The following is a 24093-nucleotide window of genomic DNA, read 5'->3' on the forward strand; positions in this document are numbered from 1 at the left end:
GGGGTTGACCTACTCTGGTTATTCATATTACTAACCACATCCTTTCTTGGGGGGTTGATCTACTCTGGTTATTCATATTACCAGAGCTTTTCCATTGATTCCACCCCATGATTATTTTACCCCATTTGGCTTTTCCCCTTGAGCTTTGTCAAGGACCCATACAATGTTACAGCCTGAGAGACTGGGGACCTGCTTGGTGTGATGGGGCTAAATGGCTCTGTCTTATTTTCAGCTGGTCTCTGTCCTACCCTAGTGAATTAATTACTCTTGGTTGAAGTCTCAGCTGTGGAGAAATACCAGCAATTAAGTTGCCCCACCCCCTACAAACAACAATTGGGCAAGGAAAATCAAGCCTTCCCTCAACCATACACCCAGGGTGCCACTTTGGATAGTCCTTGGGTGATTTGCCCAGTTCAAGAGGTGTCAATCTGTTATCCCAATCAGCACCAGTCTCAGGATAGTTCAAATGTCTCCAGCACCTAGATAAGAGGGATCTGCTGGCAGCTCAGATATAACTTCCTCCAGTGCTCTGTGAAAACAATAGGACCCACCTAGCAAATGAATTAGTCTGGAAAGGTTGATACCTCCTTCCCCACCTTGCACCCAATCACTGGTAATCCCACAGGGCTGTGACCCAGTTCACTCCAGTAAGCAAATACTCCTGGGGTTTACGACTGCCAGAGTCCCCAGGAGATCTGAGTCCAGCAGGGAAAGAATTTAGGCTGGGAAAGTTCACTCAGTTCCAGCCCCACACCTTCTGTCCCAGCTAAATTCCTCTGCAAGTCAGAGGCTGCTAGAGCTGATAAGAAACTCAACCCTGGGCAGCAAGCAACTATGGTTTACACTCAGGTGTCAATTGCAGCCTCTGCCCGCCCACTGCCTTTGTCTCAGCTATATTCCCCTTAGGGCTAGGTGCTAATGGTTTCTTTACTCACAACTTCCCAAGTCCATTCTGCCAGTGGCTGCTGCCTGGAACCTCTGGTTGCCCAGAGAGACAGGGTGTGCCTATCTGGAATGGTGTCAGGCATGTGACTGTCTCCCACAGCTCAGGACACTGCAGCTCCTGTATGGCTTCGTCCAAGCCAAGGTTCTTCTCCTCACTCCCATGCCACAGAGTCAGACAGAGCAGCACCAGCCCTTTCCCCCTCCACTCCTCTCAAGGAAATGCCCAAGATTCTGGACTCCATGAGTGACAAACCTCCAGACCTCAGGGTGAGAGTAGTGGGGGAATCCTTGGAGTTCAGTGTTGCAGGTAGGGAATATATACAGTTTTATACAGTTTTACACAGTTTTACAGTTTTATGCCTGGCAGGAGGGTGCCATGGCATGCCAGCAGGGGTAGGAGGTCCAGTTTTTAGGGAGTCTCTCCCATGGGATAGAGTGGGAGGATGTTTGAACTCTGCTCGCTTGTTTGTATGGAGTAAACTGTGAGCCCTTCTTGTGGGGGAGGGGACTCCCATCTGTTTGGTCATGGATTTTGTACCTTTTGATTGTATTTTTGGGGTTGCAGCTCGCTTCAGCAAGGTTGAAGTGTGCTCTTCAATCTTCCCTCTTGGCTCTGCTCCAGAACATCAGCTCCCTTGCTAAACTTCCATCCTTTAAGTCTCCTTCTGGACAGGAGCCTCTGTAAAAAGCTGGCTGCAGTCCGCCATCTTGCCTCCACCCCGCCTGCTTGGCTTCTTACTGGAGGATCTATCCAACACTGCCAAAGGGGTGTTAAAATCTCTGACTATTATGGTGCTAGAGGAAATCACATTGCTCGTGTCTGTTAGAGTCTATCTTATAAATTGAGACGCATTCTGGTTGGGTGCATAAATGTTAATAATTGAAATCTCATCATGTTGAGTGTTTCTGTTAACAAATATGAAATGACCATCCTTATGTTTCTTTACTTTTGTTGGTTTAAAGCCTATTGTATCTGCGAATAAAATTGCAACCCCTGCTTTTTCCTGATTTCCATTTGTCTGAATTATAGATGACCATCTTTTCACCCTGAGTCTATGTTTGTCTTTTAAGATAAGGTGAGATTCCTCAATGCAGCAGATGTCTAGCCTGAGTTTTTGTATCCAGTCAGCCAATCTGTGCCTCTTTAGAGGGCAGTTTAAGCCATTCACAGTAATTGAGAGTACTGAGAAGCTTGGTAGTGTTTTGGGTATCAAGTTTTTCAAAAGTCCAGTGGACATTTTTAATCCATTGCCACTGTGGAAGTTGGAATTTTATCAATAGTTTCTGAATGAGTTTACTTTGGTGGTGGAGTATTGTGCTGTTCATTATGGAGGATAGGTCTGAGAATATCCTGAAGAGCTGGTTTAGCTATGGCAAATTTCTTCAACATGTGCATGTCATTAAAGTTTTAATTTCTTCATCATAAATAAAACTCAGTTTAACTGGATACAGGATTCTGGGTTGAAATTAATTTTGTTTAAGGAGATTAAAGGTCAATGACCACCCTCTTCTAGCTTGAAGGGTTTTAGCAGAGAGATATGCAGTCATTCTAATATTCTTTCCCTTGTAGGTTATGGTCTTCTTACATCTGGCTGCTTGCGGAATTTTCTCCTTCATATTAACTTTGGCAAAGCTAATTATAATGTGTCTATGAGATTTTTTATTTGGGTTGAGTCACACTGGGGTTCTAAATCTGTCTTCTATCTGAATTTCAGTGTCTCTTTCTATGCTTGGAAGTTCTCCTTGATTATTTCGTGAAGTAGAGCATCTATATTCCTCAAAGCAACCTCTTCACCTTCACAAATTCCTATAAGGTGAATAGTAGATCTCTTCAAATTATTCCCATGATTGCATTAATGTAAACAGCTATGATTTAATTAAAAAAAAGAATTATTGCAGAGCTCTCTGAGAGAATGATCCATTTTTGTTCACCACTTCTCTTCCTCTTTGAGCATTGGGAGCATTCAAAAGCTTTGTCTTCAATGTCAGAGATCCTTTCTTCTGCCTACTCCATTCTCTTACTGAGGGATTCTACTGTATTTCTCAGATCTTTGAGGGCTGCAAGTTCTTGCCTCAATGTGTCAAAATCTTTGGTGATTTTGTCTTTTAATTCATTGAATTCTTGAGACAACTTTTGAATTACTCCTTGAATTTCTAATTCCAACTTTAGGTCTATTCTTGGAGATCCAAGTACTGAATTCTATTTCTGACATCTCAGCCATTTGTTTATGAATGAGAGCTTCTATTGTTTCTCCTTTGTTGTTCCTTGGGGTAGTTGATCTATTCTGATTTTTCATGTTGCCAGACTTTTTCCACTGATTCCACCCCATGATTATTTTTCACTGGCTAGAGAAGCTGTTAAGGTGAAGTTGAATTGAGGGCTCCTGAATGGTAATTAACTAGCCCTTTACCAAAGAACTAGGAGTGGTGATTGTGGATTTCCCTCTAGAGATTTACAAATGTTCCATTCAGTACTATAGCTTGAAACTCTGGGGACCTGCTTGGTGTGATGGGGCTAGATGGCTCTGTCTGGAATTCAGCTAGTCTCTGTCCAATTCTAGTGAATCAGTGGCTTTGGGCTGAAATCTCAGCTGTGGAGATATATAAGCAACTAATACACCCTGCAACCCACAGGCAACAACTGGAAGAGGGGAATCCCACACTTAAACACCAAGACAATCAGGGTACAACCTTGGTGGGTCCCCAGGCAACTGGCCCAGGTCAAGAGTTCCAAACCAGTTGTTCTGGTTAACATAAACACAGATCAAGAGGGAGAGTTCAAAAGGTCTCCAGCAACTAGACAGTAGGGGTCCACTGGCAGCTCAAGTGTAACTCACTCCAGTGTTCTGTGGAGTCAGAAAGGCCTGCCCAGCAAAATAATCCAGGGGGGCTGGTGCCTCCTTTCCCATTTTACACCTCTGTCACACCCGGACACTGGTTGCCCCACAGGGCTGTGGCCCAGTTTCCTCCAATGAGTGACTGCTGTAGGGATTTGGGCCTGCCAGAGTCAGAGGGAAGTCAGTGCCTCATCAGCCAGGTGACCACATTCTGCTACCTGCTGGCTGTGGGACCTGAAGCCTGACTACCTTGGGTGCTCAATGGAAACTGGGGATTGTTCCACCTGAGCTTGTTCCAAACCAGTGCGAATGTTTTTATGCCCTCAGAGACCGGGTCTCTGCCCCGGCCACTCTGCTCCTCTCGTATCCCTGCAATGCAAGGTCTAGCTCCCTCTGGCAGTCCACAGAATTGGGGAGGTGTCTCTCCAAAGTTTGACCCCAGTGGGATCACTCTATTAATGATGGTGCTGGGTGGGAGGTGACTCCACTCAGGTTCCTGCGCCTCAGCAGTTCCTGAGTCTCCACCCATTGTGTGGAAACCTAAGCCTCTGCCCACTGCTGAATTGCACTTTCTCAGAGCCAGGCCAGATACCTTCACCCTGTGCCTTTCTGCACTGTCACCAGATTCACAGATACAGCATAGCTGCACTGCCACAGCCCATGCAATTCCCAGTCCTACCAAAGAACAATGGACATTCTGGTCTCTGCAGGGTTTGGGCTTCTAGACCACCAGGCAAAGGGTAGACTGGAAGTTCAAAGTGGCAGGGAAAATATTTGTTTAACCTTCTTGCCAGATAAGAGAATGCCCACGCTCACAGCAGGGACTCTCTGGAGAAGGAGTCCCAGATTCCAGCAACTTGCTCCCCTGGGGTGAGAGAAGAGAACCTCAGTTCACCACTAACTAGTAGAGATCCCACAGCAAGCAAGCAACTCTCTTGGGGGAGGGGACAGACATGCTATACCTGAAATTTGTTTTCTTGGAGTTGCAGCTTGCTTCAGCAGACTAGATGTGCAATGATCAATCTCTTCTCTTAGCTCTGTTCCCACCCTTCAGCTTTGTTGGGTTCTTTCTGGCCATTATCTCTCCCTCTGGATGGGAGCTTCTGTTGAAAGCTGGCTGTAGTCAACCATCATACCCCCTCCCCCTTGCTCTTGTTGAATGTAAAAATTGGATTAGGGAAAATAGCCAACCTGAGGATTTAGCAAAACACAAGACACACTGAAACAAAAATGAATAAACAAAAAAAGCAACCAGACACACAAACAGATACACAAAAAACAATCAAAAACAAACAAACAAAAAACCAAACCAAAAAAACACCACAAACTTGAATAGCCTCTCAGCAACCATAAGAAGAAAAGAAAAAGAGAAAAAAACAATACTATTAATAATAATTTTAAAAAATTAACAATATATCCTACAAGAAATAAAAAAGGAAAAAATGCAAGGAAAGCAAAAAGAAAGAGCAAAAAAAGGCACCACCAACAAAAAAATTTTTATATATATATATATAAACATACAATTATATGTATGCTGTAGAGATCAACTTTAGTAGGAATATATTTATGTTGCAATATACTTTCTGGACACTAGGTGGCACCGTGAGTGGTTCCCAGGCTTATACTTGATTCCCAGCTTATATTGTTCTTGGTGTTGCCTGTTTACCAACTTGGTGCTTAGACCCTGCTGAACTGTTGATTCCACCAATCTCAAAAAATCTGCACATGCAGGTTTCACAAATTCTCCCTGCAACAGTTCCTGTGAAGTGCGGGATATCCTGGGCCTGTTTTGAGTGTAGGACGACTGCCTGCAGGTGAGACTCAAATTGCCACACCTGGCCCATGCAGAAAGATGCCGCTTCCTATTCGGAATCTTCCTGTCTGAGTGTCTGTCTCTTCTGCCACTTAACAAGGTGGTACTGCTCCAGATGGCACCCCACTCTGGCTGCCAAATTCTGCTTGGGACTCCACACTTCACCAATCTTTCCATACAACACCTAGTTTCCCCACTAACTGAGAATTGTAATCCTCCGTGGAAGGGCTGGTTGCTGCTACTGCTGCAACCAGGTGCAGAGACTTTCTTGGCAGTCTCCACAGCTCCAGATTACACTCCAAGTCCAGAAATCTGCCACCTTGCTGCACACCCCGAATTGCTGCTCCACACTGGAAATTATCTAGCCCATTCACTCTCACCTGTTGTTCTGGGAGAGCTGAGCTAAATATCTTTCCCATCTGCCATCATGCTCTGCCTGCAAATGTAGCTTTTCAGTTTAATTAAACAAACCCATTTGTTTATTTTTGTTGTTGTTGGAATTGCCATGGAAGGCTTCTTCATAAAATCTTTCCCCAGCCCATTATCTTCAAGTGTTTTTCCTATGCTTTCTTTGAGGATTTTTATCATTTCATGCCTTAAATTTAGGTCTTTTATCCATCTTGAATCAATTTTTGAGTGGAGAAAGGTGCAGTCCAGTTTCAGTCTTTTATATGTGGATATCCAGTTCTCCCAGCACCATTTATTGAAGAGAGATTCTTTTCCCCAGTGTATATTCATGTTCGGTTTATTGAAGATTAGGTGGTTGTAAGATGTTAGTTTCATTTCCTGGTTTTCTGTTTGATTCCAAATGTCTATGTCTCTATTTTTGTGCCAGCACCATGCTGTTTTGACAACTATAGCCTTGTAGTACAGCCTAAAGTCTGGTATGCTGATGCCTCCAGATTTATTTCTATTACTAAGAATTGCCTTAGCTATATGGGGTTTTTTCTGGTTTCATACAAAACGAAGAATTATTTTTTCCAAGTCTTGAAAGTACGAGTTGGTATTTTAATAGGGAAGGCACTGAATCTTTAGATTGCTTTGGGAAGTATAGACATTTTAACAATGTTGATTCTTCCCAGCCATGAGCATGGTATGTTCTTCCATTTGTTAATATCCTCTGCTATTTATTTTGTTAGGGTTTCATAATTTTCTTTATAGCGTTCCTTCACCTCTTTTCTTAGGTATATTCCTAGGTATTTCATTTTCCTTGAAGCTACTATGAAGGGAATTGTGTCCTTGATTAGCTTCTCATTTAGCTGTTATTGGCATATGCAAAGGCTACTGATTTGTGGACATTGATTTTATATCCTAAAAAATTACTGTATTTTTTGATGACTTCCAGGAGTCTTGTGGTTCTCCTAAGTATAAGATCATATCTTTAGCAAAGAGGGAAAGTTTGACCTCCTTTGCTCCCATTCGGATGCCCTTTATTTCCTTCTCTTGCCTGATTGTATTGGCTAGAACTTCCAGCACTATGTTCAATAGTAGTGGCAATAGAGGACAACCTTGTCTTGTTCCAGTTCTAAGTGGAAAAACTTTCAGTTTTCCTCTAGTCAGTAAAATACTAGCTGTGTGTTTGTCATAGATAGCTTTGATCAGTTTAAGAAATGTGGCAACTATGCCTATACTCTTCAGTGCTCTAATTAGAAAAGGATTCTGGATTTTATCAAATGCTTTTTTCTGCATCTATTGAGAAGATCATATGGTCTTTGTTTTTGCTTCTGTTGAGATGGTGAATAATGTTTATGAATTTGCATATGTTAAACCAGCCTTGCATCCCAAGATGAAACCTACTTGATCATGATGTATGACATTTTTGATGATAAACTGTAATCTATTGGCTAGGATTTTGTTGAGAATTTTTTTTCCTGCGGTTTTGGCTGGGGCTGGGTTTGAATCCACCACCTCTGGCATATGGGGCCAGCACCCTACCCTTTTGAGCTACAGGTGTCGCCTTTTGTTGAGAATTTTTGCTTAGCTAAGGATTTTGTTGAGAATTTTTGCATCTATATTCATTAATGAAATTAGTCTGAAGTTCTCCTTTTTAGTTGAGTCTTTTCCTGGTTTTGGTATCAAGGGATGTTTTAGGTACTTGTTTGGAAAGTTCTCTGAGTAACATGACATGCCGGTACTCGTAGTGCTAATTGAAGTACTTGTCGAAATAGTAGATCTGCTTGTGCCCCATCATGCAGGGGTGCAGCAGTGCAGAGGAACGGGAGCTCGAAGACAGGGCGCAATGAACAATGCATCTGTATCTGGCCAAGGAAATGACTCCTTTTCTTTCTTATAGTTGTTAATTTTTTTCTCTTCTTACCTTCCTCTGGTGGTTGCTGACATTATATCAGGCTATTTGAGCCTTTTTAAAAATCTTGTTTCAATGTGTTTTGATTTTTGCTAAGTTGTTTGGTTGGTTCTTTCCCTAACTTCCATTTTTACATTCAACCTGACCAAGGGCTCCTTTTTTTTTTTTTTTGGTTGCAGAATATTAGCTTGATTTATTCTCTCTCCCTACTTCACTCCTTGGCATTTCTTCAGTTGATAGAGACTCTTCTACTCTTCTTATCTCTACCACATAATGTGCTTCTGCATTAGCTAAAATATTCCCCCCTTTTGTTTCTTTTTTTCTCCCACTTTCTTCTTGGTTTGTTGTCCTTCTTCTTTCTTTCTTTACTCCTTTTACCTCCATCTCCTTTATTCAATGGTACATTTAATTTCCTTTATCAATTCTTATTTTAATATTTTTTCTTTTTTCTTTTTTATTATTTTTTTCTTCTTTTTCCACCCTTTCCTTTCTAAGGGTAGGTGTGACACAGCTGTGGTCTGGCAGGTAGACCACAGTAGTAGTCTGACCCATGGAGGCCAGGAGAACATTCTACCATTGGCCCCAGGAAGAATGTATTGGGAAGATCACACAGAATAACTTTTCTGTATTTCTTTTTTTTTTTTTTTCTCATCCTTACTCAATTTTTCCTTCTTGTTTTTTGTGTTTGCTCTTTTTCTTCTCTTTCTAATTTTGGCAGAGGAAAAGTCTGGCTGTGTTCAGGCAGGTAAGGAATGTCTGGTTTAGAGGAACCCACCCAGCCAAGCTCCTCAAAACCCTTGCACTAGAGGTGTGGCCTTAGCACCCTGATGAACAATAATATTTCTTCTATCACTCTCATCCTTCCTTCCTATCTTCTTCCTCTTCTGTTCTTCCATTTTCTTCTGTTATTCCACCACCCTCCCTTTTTCTTTTCTTTCATTTCATCTTCTTTCCTTTTCTTTTCTCTTACTCTTTCCTTTTTTTCTCCTTTTTTTCCTTTCCTCTTGTTTCTTGTTGTTCACTCCAACACTTCTCCACCTTCCTCACCTAAACTCCGACACAAGGTAACTTGAAGCAAAGGAGGAAGTGAGAAGGAAAAATGTGGACAAGGAAGTGAATAAGAAGAAAGCACACATAACAAGGAACCAAAAGCAAAATTCAGGCACCATGAAGAATCAAAATAGAGCAACTACTCCAAGATACCATGAGGCAATTTTTAAAGAAGACTCCTCCTATAAAGAATTAATAGATTTGACAGAAACAAACTTTAAAATATGGATGATTAAGACAATAAAGGGAATGGAGTAGAAAATGGAAAGACAGAACCAAAAGTCAGATGAGAGATATGTAGACTATAGAAAAAATATGGATGAACTTAAGGAAATGAAGGAGACAATTGGGGAATGTAAAGAAGCAGTAAAAAGTATCAAAAATAGATTAGACTATGGAGAAGAAAGAACATCAGAGTTAGAGGATAAAGTCTTTGAGTTAACACAGGTAGTTAAGAGGCAGAAAAGAGGAGAGAAAGCAGAGCAGGCACTTAGAGAACTACAATATGCCAATAAGTGTTCAAACATTCAGATAATAGGAATCCCTGAAGGGGAATAAGATTGTCCAAAAGGTATGGAAGCCCTACTGGAGACTATCATAAATAAAAACTTCCCAAGTGTTACTAAAGATCCTGATACACTCCTTTCAGACGGATATCAAACCCCAGGACATCCCATTTCTAACAGAGCATCTACAAGACACATTGTAATGAATCTGTCCATAGTTAAGAAGAAGGAGAAAATTCTGCAAGCAGCTAGGAGTGAGCGCCAATTGACCTACAAGGGCAGAGACATTAGGATGACAGCAGATTTTTCAACTGAAACTTTCCAAGCCAGAGGAACATGATCATTCACCTTCAAAATCCTTAAACAAAATAATGTTCAGACCAGAATCCTGTAAACTGTTTCAAAATCAATGGAGAAATCAAATCTTTTGCACATATACAAAGCACTGAGGAAATTCATCACAATAAGGCCAGCTTTACAGGAAATACGTAGACCTATTCTCAATAGTAAACACCACAATGGATCACCACCAAAGTAAACACCTAGAAGCCAAAGGCCAGCTTCCACAGTGGCACAAAGGATAAAACTACACAACAAACTACCTCATAATAAGATGAAAAGAATTCCACCACACTTATCAATGCTCTACATTCAATGGATTGAATTCCCAACTGAAGAGGCACAGGATGGCTGATTGGATTAAAAAAACACAAGCCATCCATATGCTGTCTCCAAGAGACACACATGGTCCTGAAGGACAAATCAAGCTTCAATGTTAAGGGATGAAAAACAGTATTTTAAACAAATGGAAATCAGAAGACAGGAGGGGTTGCAATCGTATTTTCAGATACAAGTAGATTTAAAGCAATTGAAGTTAAGAAAGACAAAGATGGACACTTTATATTAGGGGTCCTCAAACTTTTTAAACAGGGGCCAGTTTACCGTCCCTCAGACCATTGGAGGGCTGAACTGCGGGCCCCGGGATGAGTCGGCTGCTAAGCAGGACAGGCAGTGTCGGTAAAAACACCCATAGTTTGAGGATGCCTGCTTATATGGTCAAAGGAACAATGCAAGAAGACATTTCAATTTTAAATATTTATGCACCCAAATTAAATGCTCCCAGATCTATGAAACAGATGTTGATGGGTCAGGGCAATATGATATCCTATAACACCATAATGGTAGGGGATTTTAACACTCCCTCTGATACAACTGGATAGATTCTCTAAGCAGAAATCAAACAAAGATACAAAGGACTTATATGTGACCCTAGAACAAAAGGGATTAATAGACATATACAGAACACACCATCCTAAATCTAAGGAGTATACATTTTTCTTGTCTGCCCATGGTACATACTCCAAAATAGACCACATCCTCAGATACAAATCAAACCTCAGCAAAATTAAAATAATAGCAATTATACCTTGCATCTTCCCAGAACACAAGGCAATAAAGGTGGAACTCAACTCCAACAAAACATTCATCCCCATACAAAGACATGGAAATTAAACAACCTTATGCTGAATGATAGTTGGGCTCAGGAAGAGATAAAAGATGAAATAGTTAAATTCCTCAAACATAATAATGAAGACAGAAGTTACTAAAACCTGTGGAATACAGAAAAAGCAGTCTTAAGAGGGAAATTTATCCCATTAGATATCTACGTTCAAAAAACAGAAAGAGAGAGCATCAACAAACTAGGGAACCATCTTATGGAATTGGAAAAAGAACAATCTAATACCAAACCCAGTGGAAGAAAAGAAATGTCCAAAATTAAATCAAATACAAACAAAACAGATCTCTTGAACAGACCAATTTCAAGTCCTGAGATCTTAGAAACAATAAAAAAAAAAAAAAAAGCTGGTCCGGATGGCTTCATACCAGAATTCTATCAAACCTTCAAAGAAGACCTTATCCCATACTGCAGAAATTATTCCAAAGAATTCAGATGAAAGGGATCTTTCCCAGCACGTTCTATGAAGCAAACATCACCATGATACCAAAACCAGAAAAAGATCCAACTAAAAAGGAAAACTACAGACCAATTTCACTAATGAATATAGGTACAAAAATTGTCAATAAAATCCTAGCCAATAGATTACAGCTTATTATTTAAAAAGTCATACATCACAATCAAGTAGGTTTCATCCCAGGGATGCAAGGCTGGTTTAACATATGCAAATTCATAAACGTAATTCACTGTATAAACAGAAGCAAAAACAAAGGCCATCTGATCCTCTCAATAGGTGCAGAAAAAGCATTTAATAAAATTCATCCCTTTCTAATTAGTACTCTTAAGAATATAGGCATTGACAGCACATTTCTTAAACTGATTGAAGCCATCTATGATAAACCCACAGCTAATATTTTACTGAATGGAGGAAAACTAAAAGCTTTTTCATTCAGAACTAGAACAGTATTCGTCCTCTACTGTCACTAGTATTCAACATAGTGTTGGAAGTTCTACCCAATATAATTAGGCAAGAGAAGGAAATAAAGAACTTCCAAATGGGGGCAGAGGAAGTGAAACTCTCCCTCTTTGCTGACGGTATGATCTTATACTCAGAGAACCCCAAAGACTCAACCACAAGACTCATGGAAGTCATAAAAAAATATAGTAATGTTTCAGGATATAAAACCAACGTCCATAAATTAGTAGCCTTTGTATACACCAATAATAGGTAAATGAGAAGCTAATCAAGGACACAATTCCCTTCACAGTAGCTTCAAAGAAAATGAAATACTTAGGAATGTACCTTACAAAAGAGGTGAAGGAACGCTATAAAGAAAATTATGAACCCCTAAGAAAATAATAGCAAAGGATATTAACAAATGGAAGAACATACCATGCTCATGGCTGGGAAGAATCAATGTTGTTAAAATGTCTATACTTCCTAAAGCAATCTATAGATTCAATGCCATCCCTATTAAAATACCAACATCATACTTCCAAGACTTGGAAAAAAATAATGCTTCATTTTATATGGAACCAGAAAAAAAACCTGTATAGCTAAGGCAATTCTTAGTAATAAATACAAAGCCAGGGGTCTCAGTCTACCAGACTTTAGGCTGTACTACAAAGCCATAGTGATTAAAACAACATGGTATTGACACAAAAATAGAGACATAGACATCTGAAACTGAATAGAATACCATGAAATTAAACTAACATCTTACAGCCACTTAATCTTTGATAAACCAAACAAGAATATACACTGGGGAAAGAATCCCTATTCAATAAATGATGCTAAGAGAACAGGATATCGACATGTAAAAGACTGAAACTGGACCTATACCTTTTTCACTCACAAAAATTGATTCAAGAGGGATAAAAGACCTATATCTAAGGCATGAAACAAAAATCCTCAAAGAAAGTGTGGGAAAAAGCTATTTGAAGCTATTTGCCTGGGGACTTTATAAGGAAGACTTCCATGCAATTGCAACAACAACAAAAATAAACAAATGGAACTTAATTAAACTGAAAAGCTTTTGTATAGCTAAGAAGACAACAACCAAAGCAAATAGACAAACTACACAATGGGAAAGGATATTTGCTTATTTTGAATTAGACAAAAGCCTGATAACAAATCTACAGAGTACAAAAATTAATTAACACATAAAGAGACAGCAATCCCTTATATCACTAGGCGAGAGAAATGAATAGAACCTTCTCTACAGAAGACAGATGAATGGCTAACAAATATATGAAAACATGTTCATCGTCCCTAATTATTAGAGAAATGCAAATCAAACCCACCCTGAGATATCATCTAACCCCAGCAAGAATGACCCACATCACAAAATCTCAAAGCTGCAGATGCTGGCATGCATGTGGAGAGAAGGGAATACTTTTATACTGCTGGTGGGACTGTAAACTAATACAACCTTTTGGAAGAAAGTATGGAGAACCTTCAAATATCTCAAACTAGACCTCCCATTTGATCCTGCAATCCCATTACTGGGCATCTACCCCAAAGAAAAAAATCCTTTTACCATAAGGACACACACTAGACTATTTATTGCAGCTCAATTTACAATTGCCAAAATGTGGAAACAACCTAAATACCCACCAACCTGGAAATGGATTAACAAGCTGTGGCATATGTGTAGCATGGAATACTATTTAGTCACTAAAAAATATGGAGACTTTACATCTTTGGTATTAGCCTAGATGGAAGTGGAATACATTATTGTTAGTAAAGCATCACAAGAATGGAGAAGCAAGAATCGTATGTACTCAATTCTGATATGAGGACAATTAATGACTAAGTACATGGTGGGGGGTAGGGATGGGAAGGCCAAAGAAAGGGAGGGAGGGACTGAAGGGTCATGGTGTATGGTACACCTTTTGGGGGCAGGACACAATTATAAGAGGATCTTTATCTAATAAATGCAATCAACGTTACCTGGTTCTTTGTATCCTCAATGAATTCCCAACAATTAAAAAAAAAGAACATGGAGTACTACTCAGACATAAAAAGGAATGAAATAATGTCTTTTGCAGCAGTTTGGAGTGAAGTGTCTCAGGAATGGAAAAAACGAAGGCCACATGTTCTTACTTAGGAGCAAGAACTAAACAATGGGTACATGTGGTCTGAAAGTGGTGTAATGGACATTGGAAACTAAAAGGAAGGGAGAGAGTCAAGGAGTGAAGGATAAACGATTACCTATCAGGTACCACGTGCACTACAGTGGTGATGGGTATGCTAAAAGCCCTGACTTCAGCATTATACAATTCATCCATGTAACAACAACAGGAACAAACTACTTGTAACCCTTTTATCTATTGAAATAAAATATAAATGAAGTTTTTAGAAAAAAGAATGAAAAGGAGAGAAATGGAGTGGGAAGGGAGGGAAAGGTGGAGGTTTGATAGAGGGAGGGTAAAAGGCGGGACCATACCTTGACAGTCAAATCTGCCAAATGTAGAACATAAATGTCTTAACACAATAATCAAGTGAATGAGGTGAAAGCTATGTTGATTGGTTTGATGTAACCACATCAGATTGTATAAAAAAACAACACATTGTACCCCACATACACATAAATGTATTCATGATCTATGTGTATTTGACTTAATAAAAGAAGAGGGAGAGAATGAAAAGCATACAAATTTACTTGATACAAATTTTATATAGAAGTCTATATAAGGAAATGAACACCAAAGGCACAGTTGGAGATGAACAGTTAGTTATATCTTGAATTGGACAAAGTTTAGGAAATTATGGAAATGTGACAAGTCAAAGGGACTTGGGCTAGAGTAGTTACTTAGATGAAGAAGAAGCTAGGAGGAGAAGCATTTCCCTTGGCCTCAACTTCCTGTCCTTGAGGGTAAGAATGATACTTTCCTTCTGGTAAAGGGAGGCTGTCTTTCACATGGCAATTTCATGTCCTGTTTTTAAGAAAGCAGGTCAGAAAGGTCGGAGTGATCTTGAACCTGCTGTTTTTCATGTGCCTTTAACTCTAATCAATATGCTAGAGTGGAAGTATTTTTAACCTCTTCTCTGGCACTAAGATATCTTGCTCCATTTAACTATGTGAAAGTGTCTGAAACTTGCTAGTTTCTTCTTATATAGTTATTCACCTCACAGAGAGAGTTGTTGTAAAGATTGTATTAGACCCATAAAGCGTCACCCAAAGATTAGTTATCATTATGAAGGCCAAGAACTGTATTACATTTTGAGATGTGAGCCATTTATGGTGACTTCAGGATAGCATAAGATGTCTTATGATCCCTATTCCTTTATGAACATGCTTATTGGTGTCCAATGGCATGTTGAAAATATGCAGCTAGTATACTTTACTATAGTATGCCTATGTATTTCTGCTCCCATCAGTGTCTTCCAGTTCTACTTGTTATTATAATGTGTCATATAATAAAATATGAATCTATCAAATGTCAAAGTGAACAGAGAGTCACAATCTTATGAAGAATAAGTCAAATGTTTCAGGAAGATTTGATGAAGTAGAGTGGCTACAACCAAAATTGCAGCTAAATTAAATAAAAGCAAGACTACAATAAAATACTGAGAGAAAATTCTAGTAGTAAAATCTAGAAGAATTCTGTACCTAGATTTCTATAAAGAAGACTAGAAATCATATATGAAGCAATGATTTATAGAATTGCTAAGGATTTGTCAAGAAAGAACTCTGTTCAGAGGAACCCAAACTTAAAAAGTTAAAGCCTTCGTCGAATATCAGAAGTTTAGAGAATGAAGTTATATATATGTTTGAAGTTACAATAAAACACTTAAGGCATATATGTATCATTTTTATGATTCCCAGCTTAACAAACTTGGCCAGGTGAGAAGGCATCTAACTACACTTGTAATTATCCCACAGCCCCAAGGATCTACTCAAGCTATACCCATCATTGGTAAAGGAACTTTCCAAAGGTTTCTTCCAAATGGGAAAATGTCAGCGTTACAGAGACCCAGAGATGTCCTACAAAATTGAAATGTTAGCAGTCAGTGTAGCTGAGAGTCAGGCTGTTAATAGTCACTAGGCCCCTTTAGCAAGAAGCTTTTCTTGGCCAGACATGGTGGCTCACTTCTGCAATCCTAGGTCTTGGGGAGGCCAAGGTGAGAGGATCCTTTGAGCTCCGGAGTTAGAGACCAGCCTAAGCAAGAGTGAGACCCCCATCTCTACTAAAAGTAGAAAAATTAGCTGGGTGTTTTGGTGGGTGCCTGTTATTCCAGCTTCTTGGGAGGCTAAGGCAGGATGATTGCTTAAACCCAAGAGTTTGAGGTTGCTGTGAAGTATGCTGATGCCATGGTATTCTAACCTGAGCAATAGAGTGAGACTTCCAAAAAAAAAAAAAGCTTTTTTATATCATAGAAAAGGGTAATGCAAACTCCTCTTTGCAGGTACCTGCGTTGTAATAGCGCTTTTCAAACTGTGGGTCGCAAAATTAGTTTAATGGATAGAACATAAAATTTTGTGCAAATCATAGAAAGTGTAAGTTTGGAATTCATAAAATGATTAAGCCCATTATGTACTGGCTAAGAAAAAAAAGCTACAGATCATTGTAGAAATAAAAGAGGCAATGTACGTTAAAAAAAAAAAAAACTCAAGTTTTGTATGGCAGGACAAAAATTTAAATTGTAATTAAACATAAGGGACTTTGAGGATGGAATAACATGAAGCATGAAGTCAAGGGTTTGCTTTCAAATACTACAATGGAAAGAAAGAGAGAAAGAGAGAAGAGGGGAGGAAAAAGAATGAGAGGGAGGAAAGGAGGGAAGAGAGAAATTAACATGTAAAGCAAAATACTGACAATTACAGAATCTGGGGAACAGGTATATGAGAATTCATTTTATTGCTCTCTACTGTTCTATGTCTGAAAATTTTAATACAATTAAAAACTTCAAAGTGGAAGGAATAATGGGCATTGAAAATGCTGGGTGGTATTCCTACCCTGTTTTATCTTCTGTAGGTACTATTTTTATTTATGTTAGTTAGAAAAATAGTGTTGTAATTAGTTTTTAATAAGTAGTAATTTAGTGTTAGGTCTTGGAGTAAAGCATATTGCCTATTCCTATTACTATAATCTTCAGTAATAGAGATTCAAGAAAATGTACATGTGCACATGTGTATCATGCCAAGTTAAAACACCAAATTCCACATATAACCACAAAGCAGTGAGACATCTTGTGCTATTTCTGAGTTGAAATATTTTGGACAAACACTTTAAAGGTGAAAGAAAATCGATCCAAAATACACTCTTTGAATATTTCTGAGGGCATTTGTGTACCAAGTACTTCCATAAACAATGGTTTCTTAAACTATGATGACTTCTCTTTTCTAGGAAGAACAGGAACTATGGTTTGTGTCTCCCTTATTGCCAGAGAAATATTTTCAACTGCAGAGGTATGGAAGATGTTTCTATAATCTTTATCTTATGCTTATTGAATTTGCTAGTTCTGAAACTTCACTAGTAGGATGTTAAGATGATTCTTTAAGTCATGGTGCTTAAATGTAGTTCCAGTTGGAGTTGGAAAGCAGTTTTCTGAAGGTCTGGCTTTAATACTTCTTTGTTAACATGCACTAGTTATTAATAGTAACTAACTTAAGAATTCCTTTGGGTCAGGACTAAGGTGAGATTAGTAAGGTATAAAATTTAAGGGAATGCCAAAATCATCACAATTAAGATAAATAATATTTTAATGCAATATTGTAAGTATAAAATTAATGCCAAAAAACCTATGATGGGTACAATATCAACATTTTAAATGAAGACAGGAGTCAATAGGGCAGGATTAATGTGAAATGAATAAAGCCACATTATGGAAGTGCAAAAAAAATTTTAAAAACTTTACTGAGATGCTTCACTTGCCTCACACTACTCCTGGCTTGTTCTTACTGGTAGTAACATGACTTTTTCCTTCATCATGGAAATAACATCAAGATTTATTAGATCTTGACCTTGACCTTCCTTACACTTGCTAGGTAGGTGAAAGGTACCATTTCCAAACTCAGAACAAAGTCTCTCCTGAATTAGCTGTGCATAGTAACATATATAGGATCTGTGACCTTTGGAAATTTCTGAGAGGACAGGGTGGGGTGTTACCACTTCTTAGGGCAGGGTTCTCAGTCTTTTTTCTGCCTTGAGAAGTAATCACATCCAGGACACACCATTAGGAGCTCTGCTCAAGTTCCTTGACCTAAGTTCCGGAGAAGAGAAAGAGTAGATTATGTGTGATGCCCAGCACTCTAATTCCACCACCTTTGCCTTTTCTAATTTGAGACAGGGGCCTTTAAATTGGATATTCTAGAACAGTGTCTTTCAAACTATGGATTTTTTTTTTAAAAAGTAAAATGAAATAGAGCAGAATAGAAAATATCAAAATGTGTGTGTGTGCATCTTCTAGGATTGTAGCTTAAAAAACAGAGTTTGAAAGCCTATGACCCAGAGCCCTAACTCCCTCCAACAGGCTGCACCATCTCCATGACAGGTTGCTTGGTTTTTTTCATTTGTTCTCAGTCTTCTTGTCTATAAAATGGAAAGATAGGAAGGAGATCTCTAAGGTCTTTCTAGCTGTAAAATTGCATGTTTTTATTCCTCTTTGAATGAGAGAAGCCTTTTGCTTTGTTAGCCTCTGTCCAGAGAATGCTGATGTAGGCAATAATGTGCCCTTACAAACTTTAGAGATGCCTAATACAGGAAAGAAAAGAGTGAAGATGAACCATGCTTGAACTGTTCCCTGTTATTACAGGACAGCCTTTATTATTTTGGAGAACGAAGAACAGATAAAACCAGTAGCAGTAAATTTCAGGGAGTAGAAACCCCTTCACAGGTAAGTTTTCTTTTTAAAAAGGCAAGTATTTAGGGGGTGAGCTTGGATTGGCACCTGTTACTTGGTTTTGTTCTAGACTATTTTCCTTTGGTGATCAAACAGTAGCACTTAGTTGCACTACAATAGGCCTGATCTTCCCCATGCCAAGACCTGCCTTAGGTGCCATCCAAGCTTTGCACTCTGGGTTCTCAGAGCACCCCATTTTCCATTTTATACTGGTGATTGCTTACAGAATTCAGAAGTTGATTACCTTCCTAAAGAAGAAAGGCCCAATACCTAAAGCTCCATACCCCTGAAGATTATATAAAGTCACCAGCCTTTGATTTCCCTGTAAAGAGAAAATGAATCTTTCACAAACACCTCCTAGGGTATTTTATTCTTGGAGAGCATCACAAGGACTGTTCTGTGTGTGTTAGGGAGAGGTTATATTTTGAAAGAAAAAGGGAAAGGGAAAGAAACACTTTCCAAAAACTCTACTATATCCCTTCTGAATATGTTTTTAAAAAACATTAAATACTTGGGTGGCGCCTGTGGCTCAAGGAGTAGGGTGCCGGCCCCATATACTGGGGCTGGCAGGTTCAAGTCCAGCCCTGGCCAAAACTGGAAAAAACATTAAATATCAGATAACATAGCACTTTTAAATATATCTCATTTAATTCTCCTAACAGCTATGTGAAATATATGCTGTTCCCCTATTTTTCCTTATTGAAACATTTTATTATTAAAATTTAAAAACATATGTAGAAGTCCAAAGAATCATCAATAAGCCCCTTGAAGTCATGACCCCCCCCTTGAATAATCAGTCCAGCCTACAACAAGCCATGTTTCATCTATTCCCTTCCAACTCTCCTCACACTCCCACTTTATCCCATGATTATTTTAGTATGACATTTAATACCTATATAAGTACTCTTAACAAAACCAAAACTCTAATAAATATTATACCTTAAAAATAAACTGGTAATGGGCAGCACCTGTGGCTCAAAGGAGTAGGGCGCTGGCCACATATGCCAGAGGTGGCAGGTACAAACCCAGCCCTGGCCAAAAACTGAAGAAAAAAAAAAAAAAATATATATATATATATACACACACACACATATGCTGGTAATATCAAGTTTCTAATCCATGATTTTAAGGCATGGAAACTTAAGTTATTATGTCTCAAAATATTTTGAAATTTAGTTTCAGTCAGGTTCCAAACAAGGTCCACACATTTCATTTGGTTGCTGCATCTCTTGAGTCTCTTTTAGTTTATGGATTTCCTACCTCCTTTTTATTCCTTGTGATTTGTTTATTGAAGAAACCAGGACATTTATCCTATAGAATTTACAACATTGTAGACTTTGTCAAATCATTCTAAGGGTTATTAAAGTCATTAACTCTTTAATATTCTCAGTAACTCTAAGTACGCTACTATGAATACTGTTTACTAAGTGTGAAATTGAGGTGCAGAGAAATTACCTTTCTGAACCAAGGACTCAAATCTAGATGCATCAAACTCTGAGCCCCATTATTTCCCCAGCTTCTCATCTATATTGCACTGAAACAGAAATAAGAGCTCGTTGAGAATTCTTGAGTAGATTTGGAGGTAGCTGTGAGTCAGGTTTTCTTGGAGCAAAGTGATGGGAGCTAAATAAGAGTCTTGGTGCTGTTAGAACATGGTAATTACTTATTGGAGACCTTTGAAAATAAATGTACAGTGTTACCCACTGTACTTTTATCCCCCATCCAAGTCAAATGTTAAACAAAAGAAAACAGCGACAGCCATAGACCATAAGCTAAAAGTATCTCAAGAAGCTATGGAAGCATAGCTTGAATCATGCCATTCCCATGTTCAAAATCCATATCTCCCAACTACCAATGGCAACTAAGTAGTCCAACCTGGCACTCAAGAATTTCTACAGTTTGGTTTTTCCAACCTTTCCTTCCACCCTAATATATTTACACTGCTAATATATTTACAGTGGTAATATATTTACACTGCTATTTCCCAGCCCGGGGACACTTGACACCTTCATGCCATTGCTAATGCTCTTTTCCTGGAGTCTGTTTCCCTTCCCAGCCTGAAATAGTCCCTTACTATTTTGTTTCAGTTCTTAGAGGCCTTTGTGTTGCTTTTAGGAACTAATTCACTTCACATTATTCTCTAAATATTTTTTGCATGTCCTTTAAAGGCAAGGTCCATATCTCTCCCTCTTTCCACCCTTCACATCCCAGAGTGCCTTCTCACTCTTCATAACATTGTCCTTGTTTGTCATGAGTGCTCATTGTGTGTTGATTGTGTTAATATTTGTTACAAGCCCTGTTGCTTTGAGGTATAGGAGAAAGAACCATGGGAGCTAAAGCAGCTGGGGGCCTTGGAATATCCAGTGTCCAGCTCTAAGGGAGTGTTAGATATAGCTCACCCAGTACATCTCCCCTTCCTGGTTTCTTCTGCAGTTGTGCACACTTCCCACAACTTTAGGACAGAAGTGGAGCACAATTCTGCAGCTGCAATTGAATCTCTTCTGATTCACTGAGTCAGCAATCCAAGGGCTGTCTTGCTACAGATTGGAGAGCTGTGGCAGCAAGGCCCCAGGACACAGTGCCCTGTGTGGCACAGGGTAATTCTCAGATCCATCACATTCAGACCCTGCACTGTGGGCTACTCTACTGACCACATTCTATCCACCCTGAGTTAAGAACTTACATGAACCTTCCTCATGACTGGCCCTTCCTAGTGGACAGCATGGCAGTTAATTTTATTAATACTTCTCAATGGGTAGGGCAGAGTCTATGAACTTTTGAGCCCAGTTGATTCAATACCAGAAGCCTTCAAATCCTTTAAGAAAGATTCAAGGAGACCCATTGTCAACATCTTGCTGCAGGTAATGGACAAGGCTAAAAGAATCCCAGGGCTTCTTTGTGAAGATGGAATTGAGGAAATAGAAAATGAGGAAAACCTAGCTGGCAGGAATAAGAGGAAAATGACGTGAAATCTGCTACTTACTGTGGAAGTCTTCTTCCTGAGTTTTCACATACCCCATTCTCCCTGGCCCAGAGGGCTACTCTCCACAAAATCCCAAGCCTTCTTCTACCCTGGTCACAGCTAAGCTCCTACCCCATATGGGTAATACTGTGGCTGCTTTCTTGTTGATTCTGAAAGTTGCTCTTTCAATCATAAGCAGCTCATGAGCCAGGCCTGGCTCCGACCTTGTTACTTCACATACCACTGACTTCATTGGGTTTTTTTCCCCAAAGGTAGATAATCTCTTATAAGGTAGCCTCCATAAAAATGCTGACTTACTTAACAATACCCAGTAAATGTTTCCTTAACTGCTTACTGTCTTTAATAAGTTCTATACAAAAAAGAAAACAAAAAATTAGGACTGGTGACTTCAGGTTTTAAATATACACTTAGACTGAGGCTTGTTTTGCTTTGCAGAACAGGTATGTTGGATATTTTGAACAAGTAAAAAATACATACCAGTGGAATCTTCCTCCAAGGAAAATGCTGTTGATTAAAAAAGTCATCATTTACTCAATTCATGGTAAGTGCTTTATGCATAATTGGAGAATGGGGCAGGAGAGCCAATGTCTCCACTATTTAGAGGGTTTTGCTCATAGTCTCATATATATATATATACACACACACACACACATATGTACTAGCATACATAGTCATATATATTATTGAGGTCATATATATGTCATATATATGTAATATAGTCATATATATACATATAGAGAGAGATAATATCCTCAAAAACAGGTATTTCTAATATATCCTCATACATCAATCCTAGGCCAAATTTGAGGGTGTTATCCCCTTCCCTCTGTCCTGTTCTCATTGCCGAGGCCAGCCCACACCTTCCAGGATGTAGCCTCTGATGGAGGAGAGAGGAAGGGCCCAGGTGCCCTTAAGACTGCTTGTTTCTCATAACCATCTCTACTTCAGGGTTCATTTTGGTAGAGGTGTCCCCTATCATTTTCTTACCTACTCTATTGTCACCCTTTACCCTCTCTCTTCCATCTGTAACCCTCTCACCCCCAGCAACTCCCTCAAGATGTGTTAAATACGCATACAGCAAATTAACTTTATTTGTTGCCACATGAACTACAAATGCCTGCTTTGGGCTGGGCCCTGTGCTAGTGTTTCCCTGCTGGTAATGAGCCCTGGGTGATCAGCAGAGAAGAGAACTAAGGACATAGGTAAAAGCCAACCACAGCAAGCTGGGATCTACAGTGCTGGAATCAAGGAAAGCCTCCTACAGGGCAGCACTTAGTTCCTCTGAGCCTGACTCTACATGAAATGGAAAGAGCTGAAGCAAAGGGGTGCTCTATGGATGTGTCTCTCAGCACCCTAGTGGTTACCAAGTTTTACCAGTAGTAAAAATCCTTGTAAACTTCGAAAAAGCTGAAATAACAACAGACCCCTTAGAAATTCAAAAAATCCTTAATGAATACTACAAGAAACTTTATTCCCAGAAATATAAAAATCTGAAGGAAATCAATCAATACTTGGAAGCAGGCCACCTCCCAAGACTTAGCCAGAATGAAATGGAAATGTTTAATAGTCCTCTATCAAGCTCTGAAATAGCATCAACTATACAAAATCTCCATAAAAAGAAAAGCCCAGGACTAGATGGCTTCATGTCAGAATTCTACCAAACCTTTAAAGAGGAACTAGTACCTATATTACTCAACCTTTTCCAAAATATAGGAAAAGACGGAATACTACTCAACACATTCTGTGAAGCAAACATCACCTTGATCCCTAAACCAGGAAAAGACCCAACAAGAAAAGAAAATAATAGACCAATATCACTAATGAATATTGATGTGAAAATATTCAACAAGATCCTAACCAACATAATCCAGCAACACATCAAACAAATTATATACCACAACCAAGTGGGTTTTATCCCAGGATCTCAAGGATGGTTCAACATATGTAAATCTATAAATATAATTCATCACATAAACAAATTACAAAACAAAGACCATATGATTCTCTCAATTGATGCAGAAAAAGCTTTTGATAATATCCAGCATCCCTTCATGATCAGAACACTTAAGAAAATTGGTATAGAAGGGACATTTCTTAAACTGATAGAGGCCATCTACAGCGAATCCACAGCCAATATCATATTGAATGGAGTTAAATTGAAATCACTTCCACTCAGATCAGGAATGAGGCAAGGTTGCCCATTATCTCCACTGCTCTTTAACATTGTAATGGAAGTTTTAGTCATCGCAATTAGGGAAGAAAAGTGATTAAGGGCATCCATATAGGGTCAGAAGAGAATAAACTTTCACTTTTCGCAGATGATATGATTGTATACCTGGAAAACACCAG

At 39.1% G+C, this 24093-nt stretch overlaps 1 protein-coding gene across 1 annotated transcript in view; it reads left to right on the forward strand.

Annotated features, from left to right (window-relative positions):
• Window positions 1-24093, forward strand: part of LOC111722161 (phosphatidylinositol 3,4,5-trisphosphate 3-phosphatase TPTE2-like) — a 106125-nt gene that overhangs the window by 52159 nt on the left and 29873 nt on the right. The window contains exons 10-12 of the mRNA XM_023508072.1: window positions 17267-17328; window positions 18675-18755; window positions 22180-22289. Of these exons, the coding sequence (XP_023363840.1) occupies window positions 17267-17328; window positions 18675-18755; window positions 22180-22289 (253 nt within the window). The remainder of the gene's footprint in view (window positions 1-17266; window positions 17329-18674; window positions 18756-22179; window positions 22290-24093) is intronic.

This window comes from Otolemur garnettii, unplaced genomic scaffold (assembly GCF_000181295.1).
Source record: "Otolemur garnettii isolate 467f Iridium unplaced genomic scaffold, OtoGar3 scaffold00221, whole genome shotgun sequence".
Taxonomy (NCBI): Eukaryota; Metazoa; Chordata; class Mammalia; order Primates; family Galagidae; genus Otolemur; species Otolemur garnettii.